The 22,815-nt window shown below is 54.9% G+C and overlaps 2 protein-coding genes across 3 annotated transcripts in view; both read left to right on the top strand.

The window, feature by feature from the left end:
• SIK3 (SIK family kinase 3) overlaps positions 1–12,498 on the top strand; it is a 255,887-nt gene extending 243,389 nt beyond the window's left edge. The window contains exons 22-25 of one of the 2 annotated variants that reach the window (XM_075546636.1): positions 7,473–7,633; positions 8,595–8,727; positions 9,659–9,733; positions 10,366–12,498. In XM_075546636.1, the coding sequence (XP_075402751.1) occupies positions 7,473–7,633; positions 8,595–8,727; positions 9,659–9,720 (356 nt within the window). In that variant the 3' untranslated portion in view covers positions 9,721–9,733; positions 10,366–12,498. Of the gene's footprint in view, positions 1–7,472; positions 7,634–8,594; positions 8,728–9,562; positions 9,734–10,365 lie in introns of both variants that reach the window. The other variant, XM_075546635.1, reaches the window with a different exon arrangement.
• A 6,954-nt stretch (positions 12,499–19,452) lies between these two features.
• Positions 19,453–20,867, top strand: APOA1 (apolipoprotein A1). Its single transcript, XM_075548776.1, has 3 exons — positions 19,453–19,495; positions 19,608–19,761; positions 20,297–20,867. Exons 1-3 carry the CDS (start codon positions 19,453–19,455, stop codon positions 20,865–20,867), a joined length of 768 nt encoding a protein of 255 aa, XP_075404891.1.
• The last annotated feature ends 1,948 nt before the right edge of the window (positions 20,868–22,815 follow it).

Genomic DNA, 22,815 nt, shown 5'->3' with positions numbered 1-22,815 from the left:
GATAGAAGTTGCAGCAAACCCCTTCCCCGAGGAGGACTTGCGTAAGGACTTAGCAGCATGGGCAGCAGCCCCAGAGGCGGGTTGTCACAGTCGTTGATGCTGTGGGAAATGAGCGCTTTCGGCAGGTTGACACACGATAGAGCAGGCGTCTCCAACGACGGACCGCGGGCCACGTGCGGCCCGCCGAGGACATTTATACAGCCCGCCGGGTGTTTTTGCCCCATTTTGTTTTTTACTTCAATATAAGATATGTGCAGTGTGCATAGGAATTTGTTCATAGTTTTTTTAAAATTATAGTCCAGCCCTCCAACAGGTCTGAGGAACAGTGAACTGGCCCCCTGTTAAAAAAGTTTGAGGACCCCAGCTGTAGAGGGAACTAGAAATAAGGGGAGTAACGGACCTTTCTGTAATCCTGTCCCGGTACCTGACCCCAAATGGAAATCCATTCAATCATAAGCTCATTTCACAACAGCCCAGTGAGACGATTTCAGCCCAGGGAAATGAAGTAGCCTCCCCGAGGCCAACAGCAAGTTCCCCACTGGCAGTTGAGCCGGAGAAATGCTCTGTTCATGAGAGTAGATGCCGTGTGTGCAAGGCCTTGGGTCAGACTGGGGAAAGAGCCAAGGTGGAGGGAACAGTTAGTTTCCCATCCACACCTCCGTGAAGCAGAGGGCATTACCCCCCCCCCCCCGAATGTCGTTTGATACGGCTTTCTTTCTTCGAACATTATGGTCTCTAATCTCTGCTCACTGTTTTCATCAGGGAAACCCATGCACAGAAAGACTAGAGACCCTGAACCTGCCCTCGTCCCCTAACACGCCTCGTCCCCTAACACCCCACACCTATCAGCGGGGCCTCCTTTGGCAGACTAGCTGGTCTACATCATACCACCAAAAAGGAGGGTGGGATGTGGTTGGCCCGCGGATGTGGGAGCCCCAGGGGAGGCAGCACATAGTTCAGACCCGAGGAATTGGGTAGGTTTCTAACAGCACGAGCCTTGGAGCCGGTTCTTCATGTGTGGAGAGCCGTGCTGTAGGGGAAGGAACATGAAGAACATGTTACATGTGCCACTAAATCGATCCCACCTGATGGTGACCCACAGCCTTCTGAGGCTGTACCCTGCATGGGAGCAGATGGCCAGCTTCCGTTTCCCTCAGAGCCGCCCACTGGTTCAAACTGCCAACCTTTACCCATGGGACCCCAGGGCCCCTTCAGGAAGATGTGGTGGGGTGAGAGTGTTTCAGGGGTGTTTGCCGGGGACCAAAGGGGCTTCCCAAAGCCAAACCAGACCCACTGCCATCAAGTCAAGTCCACTCTGTGGGGTTTGCGAGACTATCAGTCTTCAGGGAGGCAGTGCCTCGGCTTGCCCCTGCAGAGTGGCTAATAGGTTTGATCCCCTGACCTGGAGGTTACTCGCCCCGCTTCCAACCCACAGCTTCATTTGCTTCAAATGGAGACTATGTGAAGGACTTAATGGAAGCTTAGGGCAGAATGTTCCAGAATACAGAGTCTCATCTGAATCCAGCCACCCCGTACAGGAAGAGTGCCACCCTGCACCCTTTCCCCCACAGCAACCCCGCAGCCCCGGGCACACTGAGGCCTTCACCTCAGCTGTATGCACACTTCTTGGGACAAATCCCCTCGCCTCCCTACCCTCTCATACCCATCATCAGCACTGCCATCCCCCCCGCCCCCTCACCCCCAAGCATCTCTTCTGGCTGCTGGAGTAGCCGGGCAGTCAGCATATCTTTAAGGGATTCCGTTCAAAACCACCGTGTCTCGCTAGCCTCACTCCCTGTCTTGCCGGCGCCCTCTCTGGGAAGACTTTTCCTTCTGGCCTTGCGTAGGGTTTTCTGAAGCTGTCGTCCTGGTTCCTGCCCTGTGTGCCTGCGAGTCGCTGTGGGCAGCACCTGCCTCCTTCTCTCTGCCTCGTCTACACTGCGGCTCTTTTATCCGCCGCAGACATGGCTCTGCTTGCTTGAGGGCCGCTTACTGTCCCTCTTTCTGACGCCTGTTCGGGTTGTGATTTTTGTGACGGTACGTAAAAAATGTATTGCCCCAGAAACCCCTATTCAACAGAAATACCAAATGGGAAGCGATTCAAGTTTTTTTCCCCAGACACCTCCTCCACCTGAGTGGATACCTTCCCAAGTGGTGTTCCCATCCCCCCCTGAAGAGTCTGCACCCTGCAGTTTGTACCATAGATAACAGCGTAGTTTTCGTATCACCAAGCACTCCCTTCATGTGCTTTCTTCGTGTTTTTTGAGATTGAGGACGTCTGCAGGGCACGATCCAGGCTTGCAGGGTCAGCTGGGTGAGGTTTCCCAACGGATTTCTCATCGGATGGCCCTTGCTGTCTTTGGAAGAAGAGGTGCTTTAAGATCAGGGGGATCGCAATGACCTTACCATTCTGGGTGCAACTTCCCAAGCCTCTTGCTCCGCAGCGCGGCTCTCTGCCATCTGAAAGCGCCTGCGCCCTCAGCCCTGTGGTTGTCTGGCGTCCTTCCAGAAAGTCTATCAAGACCACCGCTTGGGAGCCCCCAAAGCGCCTGTCCATCAGCTTCTGAACAGTTGTCTGCTCTACGTTGCACTGGCCCGGTAGACGCCGGTATTTTACCCAGACCCTTTGGGGGGAAGGAAGGCACCCCATACCAAGAGATGCCCTGAAAGAGGTTTGGCTTGGGAGGAACCCGTGCGCCTGTGCCCTGCCCCGTGGTCTCTGTGCCGCAGCCTCTGCCCCTATAGGCAGAGATGGCCAGGGAGCTGCTCTTTGCCCTGGATGGCCCCAGGACTTCTCTCTCGGCTTTCAGGATGGCTCCTACAGAGGGGTGGCTTTGGTTAGACCGTATTTCCAAGGGAACAAAACAGCAGGGACTTGTTCCACACTTTCCACTATGGTAGAGACTCAAAATACAGACCCCTCTCAATCCTGTCTATTAGCATAGCAGAGACACCCCCTCCAAATGGAATTATAGCACAGTGCCGGCTCCGGGTCAGGATGAGCCTGCCCCCATGAGTTTCCAAAGCCGTGAGTGTTGAAAGATATTGAAAAGCCTCTTTGGGCTCCTATGGAGCAGCGGTGGTTTTGAACTCCTGGCCTTTCAGGTTGCAGCCCAGTGTGTAACCACTGCGCCACATTAGTCATTTGCAAACAACAACAAAACCATCTCTCCTCTGGGCTGCCAGCTCTGGCGTAAGAGTGCACTCCAGCTCTTCCAGAGAGCCTGGCAGGGTCCCGCTCTCAGCACCCTTAAGGGGCACACAGGCCATTTCTCCTATGCTCCCTTAAGCCCAGTAAACAAGGGCGAGTCAACATTGACAGACCCAGCAGCGTTGTGCAAGCTGCCCCGGTTTCCTGGCAGGCAGGAGGTGTGCACCGTGTCCGTGTGTGCCTCTTCTTTCCCTGGCGTGACCGGGATCAGCTGCCCTCAGTCCGCTCTCAGCTTGACTTTGGGAAAGACCCAAGCCTGCTGCACTCGGGACTCCCTTTCCTCCCACGACTGAAGGACCTGACTGGCATGAGCTGCACAGGCCCTCCGGCTGTTGACTTGGCACAGAGGATGCACCAGGTTTGCACCTGGACCTCCTGCCTCTCTGTCGGTGGGCTAGTCAGCCTGCTGAGAACCCTCCGCTAGCCAGCTGTCTCGTGGAGTAGCTCTCACAAATGCTTCTACACAGAGGAGTCAGGGGCTCCCTGACCATCATAACGTGTGAGTCCCTCGTCAGTTATCAAACAGCACCAAAAAACTCGACTGACTGCCATCGGGTCCACAGGTAGAAATGCCACTGTGAGTTTCTGAGACTAACTCCTATCAGGGTAGAAAGTCCGTCTTTCTCCAGAGGAGTGGCTGCGGCTGGTGGTTTCAAATTGCTGGCCTTGCAGATGGATCTCAGCCCAACACGTAACGCCGCACTCCCAGGGGTCCTTTGTTAATGATAAGGACCTACCGTTTAGGTTGGTTTGGTTTTTTAAATCATTTTATTGGGGGCTCGTACAACTCTTAACCACAGTCCATCCATCCATCCATTGCGTCAAGCACCTTAGTACATTTGTTGCCCTCATCATTCTCAAAACATTTGCTTTCAACTTGAGCCCTTGGTATCAGCTCCTCATTTCCCCCTCCCCGCCCTGCCTTCCTCAAGAACTCTTGATAATTTATAAATTATGTTTTCATGTCTTACACTGACCAATGTCTTCCTTCACCCACTTTCCCATCGTCCATCCCCTGGGAGGGGGTCATAGATAGAAGGGCAGCGTGTGTCTGGACGGCCAGGACCACTCTTGGTTTTCTGATGGGAAACGAGCATAGGGACATCTTCAATGTGTGCTTTGTACTATTAAGCCCTATGTGGCCCCATTTACAGAGAAAGAGACCCAGAGAACCTGGGTCCATGGCACATCCCACTCCTCAGGAAGGAGCAAGGCGAGGATCAAGCCGACGTCTGTGTAACCCAGAGCTTGTGCCCCCACTGCAGTCTAGCGAGGGCCAGGCTGTAGGCTTGGGACCCTGAGGGCACACCATAGGATTGGCCAGGTGACCACGTGGTGTCGCATTCGGCTGCAAGCTGTAGTCACCAGCCCCGAGAACGTGAGGGACGAGGATCCTTGTGGCTTTTGTGTCTGGTAGTAGGGAATGTCCTTCTGGGGCCAGGTGGTCTGCGGTTGTCTGGGGACCCCTGCTGGATTATGGAACCGTCTTACCACTATCAAGTATGGGACCAGCCAGTCCGTCCGTCCTGGGAGCTGGAGTGCAGGTGGGAGGGGAGAGAACTGCATGTGGCCTTTTAAAGACCACCTGCTGTCATCAAGTTGACCCCCTTCATAGCGACCATGTAAGTCAGAGTCGACCTCCTTAGGTGGTCCCTAAATTGTAGGATTTTTTTGAGGGGGGAGGATTTAGCATCCTTTTTCTCGCATGACTTTTTAACAGCAGTGCCAAGAAGAGAGTTGGTATTTTGGTCTGGAGAAGCCCCATTCTCAGGAACAAAAACCAGGGTAAAAGTGGGGTGTGGCGGGGCGGGGTGGTTGGGAAGAAGTAACTGACATTTCTGACCCAGTGAGGCCCTAGCAGAGGTGGGCCAAACAGGAAACACCAAATGGCAAAAAAGCAAACCAGGTCACTCCCCCCCACAGCGGCCCCAGAGGACAGAGTAGAAAGGGGGGCCCTGTGGGTTTCCAGACTAAATCGGGGGGGGGTGGGGGAGGACGGAACGCTTCATCCTTCTTTTGAGGAGCAGCTGGTGGCTTCAAACTGCTGGCCTTGCAGCTCAAAGTCCAGTGTGGGACCCACGGGACTCCAGGACCAAAGGCCAGGGCTGCCTGCATTTGTACCTGTGCCCGTTCCTGGGGTTTGACCAGGACCCTGTGACTGTCCTTGGCCGGAGAAAGAAGGTGGGACTGCTCAGGTTCATATCCCCCTCCATCCCTCAAGGAACTTTGATGGCATAGTAGTTAACGAGTTAGCTTGCTAACTGCAAGGTCAGCGGTTCAACCCACCCAGCTGCTCCATGGGAAAAAGAGGAGCGTCTCCACTCCTGTCAGGAGTTCAAGTGTCCAAATCCCCGCAGGGGCAGCTTTACTCAGTCCGTGGGGTTCCCATGAGTCGGCGTAGACTCAGTGGCAGTGCATTTGGTTTCCCAAGCCGTCACCCCAAAAAACTGAGTGGATAGATGAAACAGAGGGAAGATGTCAGAGAAAGGAAAGGGGCATTGGACAAGGCCCCTTTGGGAAGGGGGGGTGCAAACAAAGAATGATCTTGCTGCATGGTGGCAAAGCAGACATTCCCTCGCTCCCCAGAGCCAGTGTGGCTCCACTTCCTGCCAGTGGGTTGTGCTTGACCCTGGTGCCAGCATGTGGGCTGCGCCTCGGAGAGGACCGTGGCTGGGCCGGTACGAGGGGGTGCTCCTCCTGCTGTGGGATCTCCTCTGGATTCTTCTCTCTGCCGACTTTCAGTTATCAGTAGCACAACAGTTGGTTTCTGGTGGATCCTTGGACCTCTGCTGCCTGGAGAATTCTGACAGTATTTCTCACTTGCCTTCACCTTTAGTAGTTGAACCAGCACACACACACAGTTTCCTCTACAACGTCTGACATTAGCAGCAGCATGCCTGTCCAGTAGCTCTCTCCCAACCATACCTCTGCCCCTCATCCCGGTCCCAGGGCTTACCCTGATGGATTTAAAAGCAGGGATGTGGTCCTCTGAGTATACAGCCTGGAAAGGCTTTACCCAACCATCCAGCTTCAGGACATTTTACTTTCTTTGTTCAAATAGATCTCTGAGTGGCAAGTTATGGTTAGGGCTATTTCCTATTAAGAATTTTTAAAATTAGTTTTGCCGGGAGTCAGTTCTTCAAGAAATCAGTCCAATGATGGCCAACGAGCTTTCCTTGGAAACCCAGCCAGGCGACCTCAGGCTCGAGCCCCAAGCTGTGAAGTGACTAGAGCAAAGGGTGTTGCCCGGAGGCTCCTATCCCCGCAGGTGGAGCCTCAATGTTCTTTTGTGACCATCTTTGGTCTTTCTGGAGTACTGACGACTTACAGGGGTGTATTAAGATACGGTTCCTCCAGGAACCCGGTCTCCTAGGCATTATTGAGACCAATACATAATTGAGTATGGAACCACGGATGGTGTCTAAGCTAAAAAGGGGAAAAAAGAAAAGACTTAAGTGTGTAGTTTAAGGGAAGAAAACACTTGTTTCTATCTGGGAGCTGGGGTGGTTTCATAAAGAAAGTAACCATTGAGAGGACTTGATTTGGACGGGCAGGCATCCAGGCATGCCTGGGAGAGGGGGAGGGTAAGGGGTCAGCAGGAACCCCGAGAGCTCACAGCCAGAGGATGTGGGAGCTGGCCGTGGGGCAGTTGGCCTTGTTGACGTGTGAGATGCTGGCTAGATCTGTTGTAAACAGTTGGGGCTGTGGATCTGTGGCTTATTAAAAAATAATGTGTTAATCGTTCTTTGCATTGTGGAGGCTGTGAAAAGGAGAGAGATGGCCAGAGTGTAAGGTCAGTGTGGAAGGAGAGGGCCGGGATGGCGTGCTTGTTTGCAGACAGCAGAGCGGCCCTAGGAAGTGTTGGGGGCACCGTTACAGAAGTGAACAGAGGAGAGGGTCTTGGAAATTCAGGAACCGCTTCCTGGGGCAGCCATAGAATGGGGGTCATGCTCCCAGCGGGCATCTCGGCACTCGCAGGTCAGCAAGGAAGTGAAGAAGAGTAGGAAGGTCCCGTGGGACCCGGCTGACCCTGAGCACGTGGGGCTTTTCTGTTAGGGTGTGAGCCCCTCGTAAAGAAGCTCATAGTTGCTGTGGGTTTAGGGCTTAGCAGGCCAGTCCTCTGAGCACCATCACGAGCCCGTTGGAGGACGAGCATTTGGGACACATAGTGGGCCTCGTCCTTGCAAGACATTCTTTGATGAGCGCCACCAGTGTTGGGAGAAGGTGGGTCTGCTGAGCCTGCTTTGCTCTGTCTCCGCAGAGTCTGTCATAGGCCAGATGGACAGAAGTTCTCCAGGACAGGCCATGGAGCTGCCAGATCACAATGGGCTTGGGTACCCAGCACGGCCCTCAGGCGGCGAGCACCACCGGTCCCGGACCCTGCAGAGACACCACACGATCCAGGGCAGCGATGATGCTTATGTACGTTGGCATCTGCCCCCTCCCCACCCCTAGTCCCCAGGCTGCAGGGGTTCTACGGACCCAAACCCTAGACACAGGACCCAGCATCCACGCCGCCGCTCGTCTCGGCCTGAGTCCAGCTCCCTGAGTTGCCTTAACCGACGGGAATCGATAGACTGGAATTTAGACTGGAAAATAAGAAGGGTTGTCATGTGCTCCAGCGAATGGAAAACACCTCCTTGGGCTGTTGGTCACTTTTCTGGCGGCTTCTTGAACTTATTCAAACAACGGGCAGGTCTGGCTCAGCTCCCCTTGCTTTTCCTAGACACACTGGGGCCACAGTATGGACACAGGGCAGCAGCTAGCCACTCGTGGCTTCTCAAATTTAAATGGAGCACAGCTCATTAACTAAGAATGTGGTTCCTCATTCACGCCTGTCTGTCGCATTTCAGGCTAGTGGCTGCCGCACTGGGCAGGGCAGAGAATGCATTTCCTTCGTGCGCAGGGTCCTATTGGACCATGCCCGTCTACAGCAGCCCCTGGTGATGAGGGGGATGGGGTCAGAAACCTGGTTTCAGGAGGACCTGTGGGGGTCAGGGGACATAATCCACCACACCCCCCTTTCCTCCCAAGTCAAAGCCTGAGTGGGTCCTCACTGTCTTCCCTGCAGCAGAAGGGGCTGCAGAGGAAGGCCATCTGGCCGTACTGCTTGGGATCGATGATCTAAATGCCCTGTTCCTAGAATCATCTAGAATATAGGTTCTCCAACTTATTGAGACTACCACCTCCTTATCAGGAAAAAAAAATTATCCAGTGCCCCCCTGGCAATTAGGAACGTCGTATGCCAGAGCCCGTAATCCAGGATAAAGTGGAGGTATCTGCTTTTGCAGACTCCCCTCCCCCATCGCTCCAGGGAGAAGCATCCGGCTCTAAGGGTCCCGTGTCTGGCGACCTTATGTCCTCTCCTGATTGCTTTCTGCAGGTGCAGCTGGATAACCTGCCAGGAATGAGTCTGGTAGCTGGGAAAGCGCTTAGTTCCGCGCGGATGTCAGACGCAGTTCTCAGCCAGTCCTCGCTCATGGGGAGCCAGCAGTTTCAGGACGAGGACAATGAAGGTAAGGGGCCTTGTGCTTGGGGCTCCCCAGAGAAGTTCCTGGAAGAGGGGGTGTCTTCCCTTCACCGTGGTGATTGACACCATACCACTTCTGCCCCACCTCTGCCAAAGAGTTGATGGAGAGCCAGAGCCCCAGCATCCTCCCGTGGGTTCTGGACAGGGAGTCCTTGCGCCCTTCTCTTCCCAGAGTTCGTGGCATACAGAGCAGAGCAGGGCTCTGGCTGGGAACCGAGGGCTCCGTTTCTGTTTGCAGTTCTCGGTTAAGATAACCTCCTTTATGACCGTGTTTCTGATTCCAAGCTGGAGAGCAGTGTGTGGTCATGAGAAACTTCCTGCCTCTCCTTGGACCCAGTAGAGGGAGGGGAGGGTGTCTTAGCAGATAAAGCCTAGGGCGCAGGCTGGGCAGGTCCAGAGGAAGCCCTGTTCTGTAGGCAAGGCTCATAAGTAACCTTTCCAAGCCCAAGATCCTCATCTGTTTAGTTCCAGAAATGAGGACCTAGTAGATCATGCCAGGGAAGTTAACTGGCTTAGCGCATGCCCAGTTCTTCGCAGTCGGGAACAGAAGGTGTCGCGTACCCGGTGTCTGTTGGCAGTGTAGCCATCGTCTTCACCCTCGTTGACTGAACTTGAGAGTGGGGGAGGTTAAAGGACAATGGAGGACAAGCAAAGCAGCACTTAGAGGAGACTCGGGGAGTGATCATGGACCCCCCGGCCATCCATGGACAATAGAGGGCAGGGAGTCAGCTCACTCCGGCTGCCTCTCTTCTCGTCCCCCCACCGCCCACTGCCCCGTGTAGCTCCCTGCCAACCTGACACGTTCCCTTTTGGTCTTGCAGAATGTAGGGAGAGTCTGGAAGGTCACGAGCACCCAGACCTGACTGGTGGCAGCCAGCATCTAAACTCCTCTTGCTATCCGTCTACGTGTATTACAGACATCCTGCTCAGCTACAAGCACCCTGAGGTCTCCTTCAGCATGGAACAGGCAGGCGTGTGACAGGAAACGGAGAGTGAGTATCACCCTGGCTGAGCGAGGCCAGTGCCCCCTCCCGCCGTGCCCATCTTCCATGCACGGCCTTCTGGTTTTCGCTAAGCGATGTACTAGCCTGGTCTGTTTTCTGGGTCCTTCTTTTTCAGTGGGGGGGGGGGGCTGCAGAAGACTTGCCAGACAGTCTCTGGCTTCATTGTGACACAAGCCATAGGGGCCCGCACGGGACAGTAAGTGAGCTACAGTTTCGGAGGTCAGAGGTGACCTGCAGTCAGGGGAATAAAGAATCGAGGTAGTCCTTAAACTTGGTCCTGAATGACGAACCCCAGCAAGAAAGCCCCTTTCTGGTGGCTGTGCAGCAGCAAGGGAAGCCTGTTGGAGGCAGGGCAGACAGGAGAGAAAGACCAGAGGCAGCAAAGGGTCTGGCCGGAGTAATACCCACGTTTGCCTAAGGTAAGACAGTAGATGTTCCTGGTTCTGCCCTTGAAAAAAACCTTTGTCAGAAAGGCCTTGGCCATCTGGCAAGTCCCTGTCTGACCCTCACTGTGGGAAACCTCTTAAAATACCGAAGGGGCGTGGGGTTGTAACTTTTCCATGGGCTCTGTGAGTGATTCGCTTTCAAACGAGTCCCTCTCCCCGTCTGCTCTGTTGCAGGTTCTGTGCACAGCCTGGGAGTGAAGCAGTCCCTTTTCTCAGACAGTATCGCCCTTGTGTTTCTCGGCACCCAGCATCCCGTGGCTCTTGCCCTTGCACTGGGTGGCTCGGCGTGCTGGGCTCGGGGCTCTGAGGGGGTCTTGTTTGTATGATCACGTCATCAAGGAAATAAACAGGACATCCGTGTAGGAGCATTTGGTGTATTTTCAGTTGGGTGGGCTTCTCACGGGTTTCGAGGGGCTGCGGTTCCCCCTGTGCTTTCTCTGGGAGGTCGTTTGTTTTCTTTCCTGCCTCCCCTCTTTCTCCTTCTTCTCTTCCCTCCTCCCTCCCTCTCTTCCTTGCCCTCTCCTGTGTCCCCCTTCCCTGGCTGCCTTCTACCATTCCTCCACCCCTCCCTCCTCCTCCCTCTATTTGAGACCAGCCAGCGAGCAAAGCCAGAGGTCCCTGAGCCACCCCCACCCCCACCCCCAGCTTGCCTTCACAGAACACCCTCCATCCACCTGCTTCGCCCTCTGCTCCAGGGAGCAGACCCCAGGGGCTGACAGTGGCTCAGGGAAGGGAGGGGAAGGGCGGGGTGGTGGCCCCTGGCACTTGGAGGACAGAGTCAAAGGAACCCCAAGCGTAGAACCCAGGAAGGGTCTGCTGCTGGGCTACCCAGAAACGCGTCTGGCCCAGCCAAGATCCCACCACAGCTTGAGCGGAGAGGCCGAGTGGCCTGCCGCTGATGGGTTACCAATGGGCAAGGCTCCATCGAGCCCTCTCGGAGCCTAACCCAGCCCCCCTCTCATAACCGCAAAAGTTGGTTGCCTTTTTCACCCTGTTGGCTCTCCCCATGGTCTGAACATCCAATCGGGGTGCACTTCAATGCTCCCTTTATAAAAGTCTGCTATTAAAAAAGCAGACCGTTTCTCCTTTTATATGTAAATATCTGGGCTTTCTCCCCCTGAGCCTCTTTGTCCTGGGCCAGAAGAGATAGGTGTCTTGGGTCCTGCCTCTCCTAGCTTCCCCTCCCCTGCAACGCCTTCCCCTGGGCAGCCTCTGCCCTATCTTTATTCTGGATCATGTAGGAATTGTTTTAGATAAATGTTGATATTATTGTTATTATTATGATTATTAATAAAGACAAAAGGGATTTTTGTTTGAGAGAAAAGTTTAACCAGATTCTGTTCTATTTGAATTGTGACTTGCACCTTCTGCTCAAAAGTATTTTATTTAGACATTGTAATTGTGAACGGTTTTTCCTTGTGCCAGTGACAAATGTAGTGGTCTTGTCCCTCTCCCCCCCCCCCACCCCTGTGCATATACAATAGCTATTGTTTGTGCCATTAGTTTTGTTTTTCTTCACTGTTAGAAACCAAAGTCTTCTCTGCTGGCCAGGGGCTGAGCGAGGGCCTGGCTGAGCCCTTTCTCAGTCTCAAAGCAAGAAAGAGATGTAAATGTTCTGACTCTTGACCCTTTCCCCTGAAAGAGTAACAGGTCCCTCACCCCTTCCTAGTCTCTTCCTGCCCCGCAGCAGCCCCCTCCCCCCTCCGAATTTGCACAGAAGGAAGCGGGTACCCAGCATGCCTTCCTGCGTGCCTGGCAGGATCCCAGGCAGCTGGTTCTTCTCCACGGCTCCTGGCAGCTCAGTTCCTGGACCCATGAGGCTCCCGTGGATGTCTGCAGTGCCAGAGCCCTCCGCGGGATGGAGCCCTGTTTCTACAGGCCCCAGCCTCCCCTCCGCTTGGTGGGACCACCAACTAATTACTCAGCAGCAGGGGGTTTCCAAGAAAACCCCAAACAGCTTTTGTCTGATCGCTCTGGGCTGTGTCCAACTCTGCCCCCACCCCTTCAGCCTACCCACCTGGCTCTGCCCCGCTCTGCCCGTCCTGTTTACATGGTACTGTATTTGTGGAAGAGCAGATTGCCACCTGGCAGCAGCTGCCCAGATGACAGGCAGGGAGCCTATTAACGTGCCATCTTGCAGACTACACTTTTAAAAGAAACCATTGCTTTGTATTGTAGTAACAAGTAAGCGCAGTATATGTTGAATGTATATGAATATACTTCACTATTTCTGTTATTTGAAAAATGTCAGAAGTATTTTCTTTCCTTTCTCATTGATGTTGAACTAAAAAAGGATTAAAGAGATCTCCAGACCTATACTGCAGTAAGACCTCCCGTCCTTTTTCTGCGGGGCACATGCAGATCAGTAGCTAGGTTTGGGGGGTGTGGGGGCAATGGTCATGAGATGGAGATCGTGCAAACAAAAACCTGCTTCTGCTCTGGTTGGCCACGCGGTTTGGAGTCTAGCTGGGAGAAGCCGGGTGGGAGGGAGGTCAGAGACGTGGCTGGAGAGGCCTCCTGAGCTAGTGAGCCCGCTTGCAAGCGGAGGGATGCAGGGCTCTGAGAGCCACTGTCTCGGCTCGAGGGTGACCTCACACTGTGCCCCTGGCACGCGGCCCGGACGCTGCCCCTCAGAAGGAGCCTTTCTGTTTGCCGAGGCTGCGGAAACCTATTCCAGGAGGAAGGGACTTCTGAAGGGGAGTTGTGGGACGGGCCAGACTTGGCCCAGGCTGAGCCCTTGAGCACTGTCCCGTGTCCTCCCAGAGACCCGAAGGCCACAGAAACGTTAAGATGACAAAGTGCTTTTCGGCCATTGCGCCCTCCGTTTTCCACAAGCCCGAGTAAAATTCCCAGCCAGGAGTTCGCTGACGGCAGGAAGTCCTTGAAGACAAATTGCAGGGGGGTGGACACCGTGGCTGCGTTGGTAGAAAGATGTGTAAGATGAGGGAACTTCCATCAGCCAAGCCTGTGGGGCCTAGAGAGTGGGCCGTTGAGACATCCTGAGTTCATCCAGGCACGCTCTCCCGTGAGAGGCCGGTGACCCTGTCAGGGAAGCAGGCACAGTGACCGGAAGAGCTCTGAGATCTGGAGGCACAAGCCCTCCCCCCAGATCCTCACTCTTGTCTTCCTCCTGACTTTTTTCTTACCAAGCCCAGCCCCCAGGATGGAGAAGGCCGTGGGCTGGTGTGGCCCCCGGGAAGCTCAACTGGGGTGCTGGCACAGAAGAATTCTGTCTGCATCTTTGCCTCCTGGGCCAGAGGGCAGGAGAGCATCATCTCTCTTCTCCCGGGAGGCTACGTAAGGAGCCCTGGCGACACACTGGCTGAAACGTTGGTCTGCTAACTGCAAGGTCCACAGTTCAAACCCACCAGGTGCTCTGAGGAAGCCCAATGAGGCTGTCTGCCATAGAGATGTCCCGCCCGGGAAGCGCTGTCCCATGGGGTTGCTGAGTCTGAATCACGATGACAGTGAGTGTACATGATTACTGAGGCGCCTGTCACCTAAAGCAAGGAGCCCTGGTGAGGTCGTGGTGACATGGTGGGCTGCTGGCCACAGGGTCAGCAATTCAAAACCACCAGCCGCCTCTCGGGAGAAAGATGAGGCTTTCTATTCCGGTAAACAGTTCGTCTCAGAAATCCACAGGGGCAGTTCAACTGGGCCCTTTGAATTGAAATGTACTCAATAGCAATGTGTTTTGTTTTGTTTTAGGGTTTGGTTTTATTTTCTTTTGTCACTAAAAGGATCAAAAACAAATAACTAAATAGGTAAAATGGGGTTGGGGAGGGGACTCTCTACATTGCTCAGTCAGAACCTCTGTCCCTGAGGGCCAAGTATCTCAGTGGGTGCCAGGCACCAGACCTCCCAGTGCTCTGTTCTGCAAGGGGCCTGGGGTACAGGACAGAGTGCCCGTTCCTTCCCATGCCCTGGTGACCCTCTCTTCAGTGGGCCAGTGTCACTCGTGGGCAAGTACTGTTGTGTGTGTTCTATGTGCCAGGTCTAGTGGAGGGCAGAGTCCTCCCAGATTGGACTGACTGGACAGCCAGCCTTACAACAAACCGTGTGAAGGAGCACTGTATTGACCCCAATGAGTGTCTCCTCATCCTGGGAACTATCACCTCCTACGGGGGCTGCCCGGAGCTCCCACATCTGCCAGGGACCTAGGGCTAGTCACTTGGCCTAATTCAGAAACAGCCCCTCAGCACTGGGAAGGATGATGGGAATAATGGTCTGTGTTGTTGGTGGGCCCTGCACACCCTCAGTGCCTAGTCCATTCAGTGGGCACTCAGTACCCCCCGCACTGACTGACCATCATGGATGAGTACCACTTGTCATTGTGAGTTTGCTGCTGCTTTGTTTTTTTCATAAGCCCCTGTCCAGAAAGACTTCCTTCCTTTCCAAACTACTGGTAGCAAAGGGATTAGGTCTCCCTGCCATTGGGTCAGTGCTGACCCACAGTGAGCCCCTGTGCATGTCCGAGGCTATCTCTGCTGACAAGAGTAGAAAGCCCGGTCTTTGTCTCCAGGAGCTGTTGGTGGTTTCAACCTGCCGACCATGTGGATCCCAGTCCATTGTGTGACCACGACACCACCATGGAACAGCCACGTCAGTGACTGGATTCCAGATGGAATCTTCCTGTTTGCTCAGGTGCTCTCCTCTTACCAATGCCACTGCCCAGGAATCCCTGAGCCAGGAAGATCGGAGCCCCTAGACCAGTGGTTCTCAACCTGTGGGCCGTGACCCCCTTGGGGGTCAAACGATAACCTGGGGCTCAAACGGCCCCTCTCACAGGAGTCACCAAAGACCATCGGAAAACACATTTCCAAAGGTTGGGGTCCCCACCATACGAGCTCTATGAAAGGGTCGCGGCACGAGGAAGGTCGAGAACCAGTGCCCGAGACTGATACCGAGGGCATGTGCGTTGGGCCCCGCAGCCAGCCGACCACCACAAAGAAGTAGAAGCCAAGCGCCATATACAAATGCAGTTCTCAGTTCTCAAAGCAAAATATCACTGACAGTATCTGGCCTGCCAGCCAAGTGTCAAAGTGCTCTTGGCACCAAAAAAACCCCAAAACTCAACTGCCATCAAGTCGACACTGGCTCATAAGCAACCCCGTACGACAGTGTAGACCTGCCCCTGTGGGTTTCTGAGAAAGCCACCCTAAAAATGGAAGTAGAAAGCTCCGTCTTTCTGCCCGTGGAGCTGCCGGCGGTTTCAAACTGTGGACCTTCTGGCTCTCAGGCCAGTGCATAACCACTGTGCCCCTAGCGGACGATGTGAATGTTGGCTCTGACTCCTAGCTGCCCTGTGGACGACAGAAGGACCCCCCCCCCCCAGTCTTGTGCCTCCTCACACTTGCGAGTTCTGAACCTACTACTGCAGCCCCAGGTCACGCTAGCTCCTCGAGGGTCTTTCCCCTGTGTTGCTGCCCCTTTACTGTCCTCTCATGATGTCCCTTCACCATGCCTCTGATGCTGGATTTCATCGTTGCAGCCTCTGTGTCCGCTCGTCCACCTGACCGAGGACCTTCCTCTTTGTCACTGCCCCTCTACCAAGCATGATGCCCTTCTCCGGGGACTGGGCTCTCCTGGCAACAGTCCAAAGTACCTGGGACCCTGTCTCCCCACCCTTGCCTCTAAGGAGCATTCTGGCTGTACTTCTTCCAAGACAGATGTGTTTGCCCTTTTAGCAGCCTGTGGTACTTTCAGTGTTCTTTGCCACCACCGTGATTTAAACACATCGATTCTTCTTTAGTCTTCCTTATTCAATGTCCAGCTTTCACATGCAGATGAGGTGATGGAAAATTTCATGACTTGTCTCCTTAGTCCTCAGAGTAACCTCTTTGCTTGTCAACACTTCAAAGAAGTCTTGAGCCGCTGGCTCACCCAGCGCCATGCCGCTGTGGCGCGCTCTCTCTCTCTCTCTCTCTCTCTCTCTCTCTCTCTCTCTCTCTCTCTCTCTCTCTCTCTCTCTCTCTCTCCATGGCTGCTCCGATTAGTATGGATGGGGGTGTCCAACAAGCCGAAATCCCCAACACCTCGACCTCTTCTCCACTTGTCAGGGTCATACCTGTTGGTCCAGGTGTGAGGATTTCGATCTTCTGTAACCCATACCGAAGGCTGTAAGCCTTGATCTTCAAGGATCGTTAGTGCAGCCGCTCTCAGCCTGTGGGCTGCAACCCCTTTGGGGGTCAAAAAGCCTTTCAAAGGGGTCACCTAATACATCTGGCATATCAGATAGTCACATTATGATTCATAACGGGCAAAATGCCAGTTGTGAAGTAACAGTGAAAATAATGTTATGGTTGGGGTCACCACCACATGAGGCACAGTCTGAAAGGGTCGCGGCGTTAGGAAGGTTGAGGACCAGTGCTTGACTGCATCACATGGAGACCCCTCACTGCCATCAAATTGATTCTGACTCATAGGGACCCCATGGGACAGAGCAGCACTGCCCCTGTGGGCTGCCGAGACAGACAAACTCTAATTGACAATGTGTATTTAGGGGAACAAACGAAGGAGCGCCAGGAGCCCAGATTCCAGGACAGAATAGTGATTGTTTGTGAAGTGCTAGGTCCCCTCCTACTGAGCCCTGGTGGTGTCACAGTTAAACTCTTGGCTCTTAATCGAAAGACTGGCAGTTCAAACCCACCCAGTGGGTCGGGGAGAACAACTTGGCGAACCTCTGTAACAGTGACTGCCAAGAAAACCCCCATGGGGCAGCTTCACACTGCCACCCAGGATTGCGATGAGTCAGAATGGACTCACTGTCCCACCCCCAGCCAGGTATCCCAACAGTTCAGAAATCCACATGTCGTATTAGTTCCCTGTTGCGGCGGCAACCAATCACCACAAAGCTGTGTGCCTAAAACAACAAACACTTGCTTTCTTACGGTTCTAGAAGTCCAGAGTTCCATAGTCCAGCTCAGGGGTTAAGTCGAGGTTCCTGCAGAGCTGCGTTTCTTCTGGAGGCATTAAGGGAGAGCCCATCTCCTTCCTTGCCCCAGCTTCTAGAAGCCACCCACAGGCAGGGCTCATGCCCCCCTCTCAGCATCACCTCCCTCTGAACTCTGCTTCCGTGGGGGCCCTCGTGATAACCCCGCTGTTGGTGCAGGCGAAGAGCCTGAATTCACTCATCCTTGGCCAGGCCCTGCTACCCTGTCAGATGATACAAGCACAGGCTCCAGGGAATAGGGGGTGGGCATCTTTTTTGTCTGCCACACATGTAATCCTTACCTGTAGCAGATGACATGTTCTGCTCATGATCTTCAGTTAATAGCTACAGAACAGAGGCACAGGAAGGTTAGGCAACTTGCCCAAGCTCAAGCAGCTATTGCGTGGCAGAGCTGGGATTCCTACCTAAGGTGGTCTGGTTCCAAAGGTACCTTCTCCGAGACCAAAGCCAGGAGGCTGGCTAGAATGGGAGGGGCCCAGAGGCCAGACATCCCACGGCCTAGCAGGCTGGTCTAACAGCAGGGAGTTTCCTCAATCCATAGACGTTCATTTCTGCTTGGGTTCTTAGTCCAGAGACCTCAGGATCCTGGATAATGTCCTGCAAATTCTTTCCACTCTCTCCAAATAATCACTTTATTCAATGGTGGATGCGGAGCCCATGGTGTCATGAGAACCAGCCCCAGCTTAGACTGGGTCTGTGCTTCAGATCCAGGCCGTGACCTGGTGTTGGCGGTCCTGGACCTCCCGACAGAACCGTTAGGCACTACACACTCAGGGTCTCAGCCACTTGGCTGGAGGACCTTTCTTGTCCCCACTTCCCAGGTAGGAAACAGAGACATCACCTCATCGGCTCGAGTCCCCAGCAAGTCAGAGGCAAAAGGAAATGAGCAGCAAGGCCCTCTTGGATTGTCCCTCACGCTTCCCCGTGTGTGAAAAGGGAACAGCAGCCTGAGCACCAGAGAGGCGCTCAATGTCAAGGGAGAGTTCTTTATGCAGCCATGAAGCTCCCCAACCTTTCTGGTGGTAAAAAGTCTTTCCTTTTTGGATCACAGTGGAGCGTAAGGGATTTTTGTTCGTTGTACAGTTACCACGCTCAGCTACTAACTGAAAAGTTGGAGGTTCACCTCCCCCCAGAGACACCTCAGAGGAAAGGTCTGGTGATCCATCGGCTTAAGGCACCCAAACCAGCGTTAAAAACCCTATCGAAGGCAGTTGTCCCCTCATGCCAAGTGGCTATTCTTTTTCTACACGACAAAGTTAAAAGTTGGTAACTTTCCCGTTGGTCCGTAGAACTCATTTTGAAATGCTGGCGATCCCTGCAGGCTCAATGCCTGGGACCCACTGAGCCTCCACCCCTCACCCCTTCTCTTCCCCATGCAACTGCCGCAGCCCCACGCTCCCCCAGGTTTATGGTCTTGGGAGGTCTGCGCATGGGCTGGAGAGAGGATGCAGGGCTCGGTTAGACAGCCGCTCTCAACCTGTGGGTCTCGACCCCTTTGGGGCTCTAATGACCCTTTCGCAGAGGTCGTCCGATTCATCACAGTAGCAAAATGACAGTGATGAAGTAGCAATGAAAATAATGTTATGGTTGGGGGTCCCCACAACATGAGGAACTGCATGAAAGGGGCGCCGTGGCATCAGGAAGATGGAGAGCCACTAGACGTGAGATGATGTTGGCGGGAGGATCCGTGCCTTTGCAGGGGAGGGAAGGAAGGGGTTCTGCTGGGGTAAGACAGTGGTCGTGGAATGCAAAGGGAGGGGAGGAAATCTCCTGACTTCGGACTCCCAGCCTCACCTCCCTGCTGTGCTGACAAATGGACAATGGCGGGCACACCCCACGGGGCAGGGAAGGGGTGCTGCTGACCCCAACCCTGGACACCCACAAGTCTGCTACCACTGCTGTCCTGCTCCCACCTGAACCCTTGACCTCTGGCCCTTCGGACGCGCAGCTTCCTGTTTGCCCAGCCCCGGGGGCACAGAGCTGATCCTTGAACCCTGGGTTCCACATCGCCCGACCAGTGAGCCGAAACAAGGCCCAGGCTGAGCTTATCAGCCTCACTCCTAGCCCTGCCCCCGCCTGGGGACATAAATAGGTCCAGGGGAGAGCTGCCCACACAGAGGTTCCGAGACTTCTGAGAGCGCAAGGTAAGGGCTGCTGCCCTGTCCTCAACCCGCCCCCCCCCCGCACTCCCCCCGCATCTCTAGCCCCTGGAGGTGTGGTGGGCACTGGGGGCTGGATACGACCCGTAGGGAGGGGGCTGGCTACCCGAACGAGGTCTTCCCCTCTTAACCTCCAGGTGACCCTTCAAAATGAAAGCCGTGGTGCTGGCGTTGGCTGTGCTCTTCCTGACAGGTAGGTAGCCCTGAATCCAGGAGCGAGCCCCCAGGGACCCTTCTCTCTATTCCTTCTGGCCCTCGCCCCGCCCCACCCGGAGGCTTGACCCGCTCTTGCCTCCTGCCTGCAGGGAGCCAGGCTCGGCATTTCTGGCAGCAAGATGAACCCCAGACGTCGTGGGACCAAGTGAAGGATATGGTCAATATCTACCTGGACACGGTCAAAGATAGTGGCAGAGACTATGTGAGCCAGCTGGAAGCCTCCGCCCTGGGAAAACAGCTCAAGTAAGGACTCAGCCTGGGGCCTGGGACAGGGAGGGTCGGTCCTGGGGTGGGCAGTGGACAAAGACATCCATAGGAAGATGTCGCCAGGCTGGCCAAGTCCTCACCTGCTACTTTTCTGAGCCGTTTCCCCACCAAAGCCTCAATGGTGAAACTGGAGTGGGACCCCCAGCTTGCTCAGAGCCTCCCGGCAAGGAGCAGAACCAGGGCCATCCAGGCAGGGTCCACAGCCCCACCACGGTGGCTGTCCTTGGAAGGAAGGAAAGCGCTCCGAAGGCTAAAAGGGGCCAGCTGTGAGGGCAGGCAAGGCAAGGCTGGCACCAGCCCAGCTCTGTCTCTTGCTAGCTGGATGTCAGTGCCACTCCACGGGGGGTGACGAAGGCACAAGGTAAAAGGTAGTGTCTGGGAAAAATTACACAGGAAGTGTGGCCCACAGCTATCAATCGCCCAGGCCTGCCCACAGGTAAGCGGGGGCCCTGAAGCTTGTGCTCTGGGTAGCGGAGGGTGGCCATCGCTCAGCCCCTCCCTCCCCCTTCAGCCTGAAACTCCTGGACAACTTGGATAGCTTGAGCAGTAGCGTCGGCAAACTCCAAGAACAGCTGAGCCCTGTGTCCCAGCAACTCTGGGACACCCTGGAAAAGGACACCGCCCAGCTGCAGCAGAGGATGAACCATGACCTGAGTGAGGTGAAGAAGAAGGTGCAGCCCTACCTGGATGAATTCCAGAAGAAGTGGCAGGAGGAGGTAGACCTGTACCTGCATAAGGTGGCACCCGTGCACCAGAAGCTGCTGGAGCTTCACAAGCAGCTGGTGCCCTTGGGCGAGGAAGTGCGCGACCGCTTGCGCACCCACGTGGACTCGCTGCGCTCGAAGCTGGGCCCCTACAGCCAGGAACTGCGCCAGCGGCTGGCCAGCCAGCTCGAGGAACTCAAGAGCAGCAGCCTGGCCGAGTACCCCGCCAAGGCCCAAGAGCACCTGAGAGCCATCAGCAGCCAGGCCAAGCCCGCGCTGGAGGACTTCGGCAAGAGCCTCCAGCCCACATTCGACAACTTCAAGCACACCCTCCAGACCCTATTTGATGAGGTCACCAAGAAGCTGGAAGCCCAGTGAGGTGCCCGCTGCCCACGTGTGTGGTCGGCTGCCGCTGGCCAGCATTGGGTTCTTAGAATAAAAACGTTATCACCTCGGGAAGCAGTGGCTTTCTTTTGGGAGATTTTCAGTGGGACCTGGGGTCCCAGGTGGGACTCTGACTTAGGGGGTAGGCCGTAGGGACTTCCTCTGGTATCGATTTGTGTGTGTGTGTGTGTGTGTGTGTGTGCACATAGGAATAAAGCAGCGACCCTTTTCTAAGGAGGACTCCCAATTGGAGAGACCACAGAACTGGAGTGTGCCCTGACGGGAGGAGAGTTGCTCTGTTGGGAGAAGTGGGTTTCCAGACCCCAGAGGTGGACCCGTGGGCACGTTCATGTTCAGATGGCAGGGCCCCTCCCAGTGCTCTGGCCCTGAGTGCTCTGGGACTTGAAGGAGTGGGCAGGGTCAGAGCAAGAGCTGGAAGCTCGTGCCCACTTCCTTGGCGAATTGGGCAAGCACTTTCGTTGCCTTTTCAGCGCAGTAGCGCCCCATGTCTCACATGCCCACCAACCCAGAAACGGGGCAGCCATCGCCCCCGCCTGCCCTCGTTGCCGCCGGGCACTTCTTGTAGGCAGTCAGCGGGTTTCCCTGGGAAGATACGTTCACACCCATCACGGTCCTGGGGGAGGTTGTCGTCAGACCAGTTTACAAATGGGGCCGAGGAAGCCTGGAGATGTCACCGTCCCTCCTGGAGGCTGAAGGTGGACCTTGCTACTCTGTGGGCTGTCTGACTCCAAGGACCATGATTACGTTTTCAAAGGGAGGTGTGCGACCAGGCTGACGCGCTTGCTCGCTCTCTCTCTCTCTCTCTCTCTCTCTCTCTCTCTCTCTGCCCACCGCCGCACACACAGTCTGCCCGTACTCACACGCATGCCCATGCCCCCATGTGCTTCTCGGGGGTGAGCATTAATGAGGCTAGCCCTGCCCTCTCCCGGGGCCTTCTGCCCTTAGCAGGGACCCTAGGATTCCTGGTGGTGCAGTGGTTACTCGTTGGGCTACGATCCTTGTGGTGGCCAGTTCAAACCACCAGCAGCTCCTCGGGAGAAAGACTGGGCTTTCTACTCCCGTAAACAGTTACAGCCTTGGAACCCCACCCCCCCCCAGGTCACTCTGAGTCAGCCTCAACCCAATGGCAGCTAGAGGAGAAGAGGAGCAAGAGCCCTGCTGGATTAGTTGGTACACGTGGTCAACAGTTCAAAACTCCCCTCCCATGCGTGGGGGAATCATGGGGCTTGCTACTCCCATGAAGAGTCCTCGTCTCTGGGAGCAGGGGAGGAGCTCTAGAACCGATTGAAGGCAATTTAACCTTGGGGCGGGGTGGGGGGTTGCTCTAAGATAGAGGTGGTGGTGATTGTGCAGTTCCCCTTGATATGATTGGACTACTCTATTGTATGATATGCAGATTATGTGCCCATGAAACTGTTGGGGACGGGTTGGGGTGGGGAAGCAGTTACAGCCTCAGACCCACAGGGGCAGTTCTACCCTGTCCTATGAGTCGACATCTGCTGGAGGGCAGTGAGCACCTTCTCCTGGATAATCTACCGCTCTTTTAACCCAGTGTAGTTCAACAGCCCCCTGGATACAGGAGAGGGTTTTTTCTTTCCCAACCATCCATCACCACAGTAGGTGCCACACTCAGATTTGGGTGAGACAGCTCTCAGTGTGAGGCACTGACATCTTGATTCTAGGTGGGTCAGTAGAGAAGCCCAGGTAAGTTTCCAAAGAAAGAATAGAGTCTCTGAGTGGGAGGTGGGTGGGGCAGAATGTGCCACTGCCACCAACCTCTGTGAGGGCCGCAGTTACTAAGCAGCCCCCCCCCTTTCTGGTCTGCCTGGCACTGCAGGGCTCTAGCCTCAGTTTCTTCATCTGAAAGTGTGAAAGCCTGCTTATATAGTCACTCTCTGACATGACCATCTGGTGGACGGTG

The sequence above is a fragment of the Tenrec ecaudatus genome, chromosome 4, assembly GCF_050624435.1.
Source record: "Tenrec ecaudatus isolate mTenEca1 chromosome 4, mTenEca1.hap1, whole genome shotgun sequence".
NCBI lineage: Eukaryota > Metazoa > Chordata > Mammalia > Afrosoricida > Tenrecidae > Tenrec > Tenrec ecaudatus.
This window is presented reverse-complemented; position numbering and strand designations above follow the sequence as displayed.